At 39.2% G+C, this 6000-nt stretch overlaps 1 protein-coding gene across 1 annotated transcript in view; it reads right to left on the reverse strand.

Annotated features, from left to right (window-relative positions):
• The window catches only part of mtch2 (mitochondrial carrier homolog 2), a 46758-nt gene extending 46175 nt beyond the window's left edge, over nucleotides 1-583 (reverse strand). Inside the window, exon 1 of the mRNA XM_086024955.1 lies at nucleotides 438-583. Coding sequence (XP_085881081.1) covers nucleotides 438-524 — 87 coding nt within the window. The 5' untranslated portion in view covers nucleotides 525-583. The remainder of the gene's footprint in view (nucleotides 1-437) is intronic.
• Between the last annotated feature and the right edge of the window lie 5417 nt (nucleotides 584-6000).

The raw sequence follows: 6000 nt of genomic DNA on the forward strand, positions 1-6000 counted from the left end.
ACGGAAGTGCATTGCGGTCCAATAAAAGATAACTGCACATTTGAAATCAAACTGGTGAACATACTTCACCTTCACCCGACTTCTCAGTGCCAAGATAACAGAAGGTCAAAAGGGACAATTCAGGAACCGTAACAGATTAGTCTTGGCGGTGCAGACATCGCCATTTGCCATGGCGCTGTGTCAAATATATTGAATACTGAATCATGTCGTAAACGTAAATGTGATGTAACATTATACAGTGTTGATTTCCGAGCTGTAAGTGGAGAGAATTAAAATACATAATTTTCATTCATGTTTAAACAGTTCTCTAAGCTTAAGGTCAGCTATTAGGTTTTAAACAAGCGAGCTAAGAAATATGGATTGTACCTGACAGCATTTGGCATGTAAAGACAACAACTTTCTAGCAGATGCTAGCTGAACCAATCCAACCCTCTTACCTGAACCAATACTTTAATGTACATTAAAGGATGAGATAGGACAGTAAGCCCGGATCCCAATATTACTTGGCCGCACGTGTCCGCCATTTTTGGTGCTACAGCTTCACCGGAAGTAATTCTTTGCACTTTCTTTTTCAACAACACTCACATTATTCCGTGCACAAGTATCGCCATCTTGTGTTGAATTCTATGATGACAGACTACAAAAAGAAGTAACACACTAATCTGCGTATCATTGGTTCTTCCATTCAAAAGGCAATCAAAACTCTAGAAGTGAAAAATTGTCGGATTATATATATATATATATATATATATATATATATATATATATATATATATATATATATATATATATATATATATATATATATATATATATATATATATATATATATATATATATATATATATATATATATATGGCCATTCTACTGAATTGGTTCAAATTCAGAGTTGGAAAATGTGTGAAATTTGTATTTTATTTCAGAAAATATTTTATTGTATTCATGTTGCACCATATCTAAGGGGCACAAATAAGGTAAAAGTACAGTCAATTTTCAAATACTATTTTCTATCTTTTCCCTAATATCTTGCCTGTCCCTAAAATGTGTCACTACCGAAACACACAATTTTACAGAAGAATAAAAATAATTCTACTAGCCGATTCATGTTTTTTTCCATTCCCCCCTCTACAGAGTCATGTCATGTCATCTTCCAAACCGCTTATCCTATATAGGGTCGCGGGGAGTTGCTGGAGCCTATCCCAGCCATCAATGGGCGAAGGCAGACTACACCCCGAACTGGTCGCCAGCCAGTCGCAGGGCACACATAGACACTGTCACTGAGCGGGAATCGATCCCACGCTGCCCGCACACAACTCAGGCGTGAGTACCACTACACTATCAGCGGACCTCCTCTACAGAGTATTTTTATAAATTAATATGTATGGTTTTGACATCAAAACCAATCAAAATGAATTTTTAACAGAATTTAATATGACGTTTTCTGAAATAAATCAAAATTTATAAGCTATTTTTCATTGTAAAATGTAGAAAGTTGATCATATTAACTTCAAAAGTCGTCATTAATTAAAACAAGCATACCCTTAAACAATCATTATCAAAAATTGTTGGTTGATAATTCAATACTTTTTATTTTTGTTAAAACATCATTTTTTTCGGTAGTGACCATATTGTTGCTGCTGTTGCAGTAATACTTTGTGTGAGGGTAGCATTGTAATCACTTAACTAGTTTTGCTAAATTTTAACTTTTAACGTGTATTATAACTATCCATCCATCCATTATCTGTTCCGCTTATCCTCACAAGGGTCGCGGGGCGTGCTGGAGCCTATCTGTCTTTGGGCAGTAGGCGGGGGACACCCTGAACTGGTTGCCAGCCAATCGCAGGGCACACAGAGACAAACATCCGAACTCACAATCACACCTAGGGGCAATTTAGAGTATCCAATCAACTTACCATGCATGTTTTTGGAATGTGGGAGGAAACCGGAGTACCCGGAGAAAACCCACGCAGGCACGGGGAGAACATGCAAACTCCACACAGGGAGGCCGGAGCCGGGATCGAACCCACGACCTCTGAACTGTGAGGCGGATGTGCTAACCAGTCGACCACCGTGCCGCCCTGTATTATAACTGATGAAACATTATTTTTTCCATTTTTATACTGCTTTGTGCTGTACTCAGGGTCGCGGGGGGTTGGAGTTGATTGCAGCTGACTTAGGGCAAAAGCAGGGTACACGCTGGACCGGTCACCTGTCCATCACAGGGCATCATTGAAAAACTGTGGTTTCACCTTCCAAATGAAAATTTAATTGGTATGACAAACATTTTTGTAACATACAATTCCCTGGATATATGTTCCCTCTCTCTGTTTTTTGAGAGACATCCGGTAGTCTTGTCTTTTCCTCCATGCTCTTCTGACTTTCCTTTGTTCTCTGTTGGAGAATTCATTGGTACACTTCGGCTTTCGTTATTCCTTCCATCTCTTGTTTCTTTCTCTTTCCTTTATTAAATATTCTTTAGATTTCACTGGGCGGCACGGTGGTCGACTGGTTAGCACGTCCGCCTCACAGTTCAGAGGTTGTGGGTTCGATCCCGGCTCCGGCCTCCCTGTGTGGAGTTTGCATGTTCTCCCCGTGCCTGCGTGGGTTTTCTCCGGGCACTCCGGTTTCCTCCCACATTCCAAAAACATGCATGGTAAGTTGATTGGATACTCTAAATTGCCCCTAGGTGTGATTGTGAGTGCGGATGTTTGTCTCTGTGTGCCCTGCGATTGGCTGGCAACCAGTTCAGGGTGTCCCCCGCCTACTGCCCAAAGACAGCTGGGATAGGCTCCAGCACGCCCCGCGACCCTTGTGAGGAGAAGCGGTACAGATAATGGATGGATGGATAGATTTCACTGGGTCATTGTAACCCTTCACCTGTACTCTGTCTCTGCTAGGCTTTTTGGCATTTTGGTGTTTTTCCCTTCAAATTAAGATAAAATATGAAATAGAATATTGTTAAAATCAGAGAGATCTATGTATGACATAGGTATCCATGTATTATATTATTTAAAACTTATTTTATTAAAAAAGAAACATCATATTGTCACCACCGAAACCTTTCTGTATGTTTCGGTAGTGCCCGTTTTGGTTTTATTTTTCCCTTCAAATTAAGATAAAATATCCATGTATCCATGCATTATATTATTTAAAACTTATTTTATTAAAAAATAAACATCATATTGTCACCACCAAAACCTTTCTGTATGTTTCAGTAGTGACCGTTTTGGTTTTATTTTTCCCTTCAGATTAAGATAAAATATGGAATCGAATATAGTTAAAATCAGAAAGATCTATGTATTACATATGTATGTATGTATGTATTATATTATTTAAAATTTACTTCATAACCATTATGTCACAACCGAAGCCTATCTGTATATTTAGGTAGTGACCGGTTCGGGTTTATATTTCCCTTCAAATTAAGATAAAACATGGAATAGAATATAGTTAAAATCAGAAAGATCTATGTATGACATGTGTGTCCGATGTATTATATTATTTAAAACTTACTTTATTCAAAAAGAAACATCACATTGTCACGACCGAAACCATTATGTCACTACCGAAACATTTCTGTATGTTTCGGTAGTGACCGTTTTGGTAGTGAGGTTTTATGATAGTTGTTGACAATACTCAACAATGCTAGGCACAACGCGGCTACCACAGACAGTTTTGAACATGTGTACGTAGATAGAAAACAGTACATTTAACATCAAAATCAAAAGTGCTAGTTTTATTGCTGAAATAGGGTGTTCGGTAGTGACGGTCCTTAAAACCACATGCTGATTTTCAGACTTTGGAGGGCACATAACTTAATAATGCTGCCAACAAATTACTCGCCATGTGCCCAGTGATGAACATGAAGGGTAATGTCTCTTTACTGGTGAAATTTCTGGGGATGTTGCTAAAACCAAGCCCTGCCTACAGACAAATAATCTTTGCGTTTCGGTAGTGACATGAAAAGCTGGGACAGGTTTTTTTAACATAAAAACTTGTAATTTGAAAAAAATCTACAAAATCAATGTAAATCTTTCACCATACATTTAAAAGCAACCAAAATGTTCTATTAAAGTAAAGTATTTTTTAAATTGGCAAAATCTTCTACAATTGAAATTTAGGAGTTAGAGATTGGGACAGCCACCTCCCAATAGGAAGTGACATATAAAAGATGACTTTTTATACATTCAGTTTAATAGTATCTCAATTAATGCCTTGTGGTAAAATAGACCATAACAAGATATTACTAATGTCCGCTGATAGTGTAGTGGTACACACGCCTGAGTTGTGTGCGGGCAGCGTGGGATCGATTCCCGCTCAGTGACAGTGTCTATGTGTTCCCTGCGACTGGCTGGCGACCAGTTCGGGGTGTAGTCTGCCTTCGCCCATTGACGGCTGGGATAGGCTCCAGCAACTCCCCGCGACCCTGTTTAGGATAAGCGGTTTGGAAGATGACATGACAAGATATTACTAAATATGCAAGGTCTGAACACTTCATTGTTTTTTAAAATGTGATTTTCATTGTGGGACAGCAATTTCAACCAATTCGGTAGAGTGGCTCATTATATATATATATATATATATATATATATATATATATATATATATATATATTCATTCATTATCCATACCGCTTATCCTCACAAGGGTCGCGGGCGTGCTGGAGCCTATCCCAGCTGTCTTCGGGCAGTAAGCGGGGGACACCCTGAATTGGTTGCCAGCCAATCGCAGGGCACACAGAGACAAAAATCCGCACTCACAATCACACCTAGGGACAATTTATTGTGTTCTTTTTCAGAAGAGCTTTATTTTTGAGAAGTTCAAGACAATAAAATAATGCAGCTGTTACTGAAAGCATGCTACTGAACACCAATTGATTGGCTAACCTTGTCTTTTTTTAGAAAGAAAATATATATGACAAACAATGCTGCATTTTAAGGGAAAGCAAGGAAAGTCTATCTAATAAAAGCAATTTATGTAATCATATGGTACCCGATGTATCTGTATGTACAGTAGCTGCCGCTACGCATGATATACGCTAAATATTAGCTAGATATGTGCATTTGTGTGTTGAACTTGTTGGCTCAATATTGCAATTAGACGTATTTAGCCAATTCTGACTTTGGGTCATGAGCCGCATCGAGGCCGCGTCGCCCGAATGAGCCGGCCGGGCCGGCCCGGATTACCGACCCCGCGAAGGCCGACTGCTGCCACCGTGGTGTCCCAGCGGCCGCTGCAGATGTGGAGATCTGTGTGAAGGGCCCGCCCCCGCCCCGCCCAGAGTCGCCACCGCCGGTGCCCAACCTAGCCGGCCGGGACAAGGAGCTGAGCGTGACTGGGGGCGAGCTATTGTTGCTACGCAGCTTGCAGCAGGAGCCCGAGGCTGCGCGCCGCACATGTGGTTTCTCATCCTCCGGGAGAGTGGCTGTAAGCGAGTTTATGCTTACAAAGCCTACAGACATCTTTGCTGCATCAAACTACTGCCAAACGGTGACGTTGTTCTTCCTGGGAGCTTCGACATCTCTTTTCTTCCCCAAACTTAGTGTTCCCGCCCCCTGCTATGTGTGCGTGTGGGCGGGGGAGAGAGGAGCAATTCTCTCTCTTGGTGCTTAGCTTGTACAGAGGTAGAGAGACAAGATGCGTGATAATGCAGCGTTTAACCGACTAGTAAAATACTAAACGTTTAATAAATCGTAAACGGTTAAACGACTAGTCGCGCACATCCTTATATATATATATATATATATATATATATATATATATATATATATATATATATATATATATATATATATATATATATATACATATATATACATATATATACATATATATACATATATATATATATATATACATATATATATATATATATATATATATATATATATATATATATATATATATAAAACCTGCAAAGTAGAGTCGGACTTATGATTATTCTTTTGTATGATATTTATTGTACAGTTTTATTTTGGGGGATTTGCGCCTCTGTTACG

The sequence above is a fragment of the Filicampus tigris genome, chromosome 3 (genome assembly GCF_054856515.1).
Source record: "Filicampus tigris isolate MCC_2025a chromosome 3, RoL_Ftig_1.0, whole genome shotgun sequence".
Taxonomy (NCBI): Eukaryota; Metazoa; Chordata; class Actinopteri; order Syngnathiformes; family Syngnathidae; genus Filicampus; species Filicampus tigris.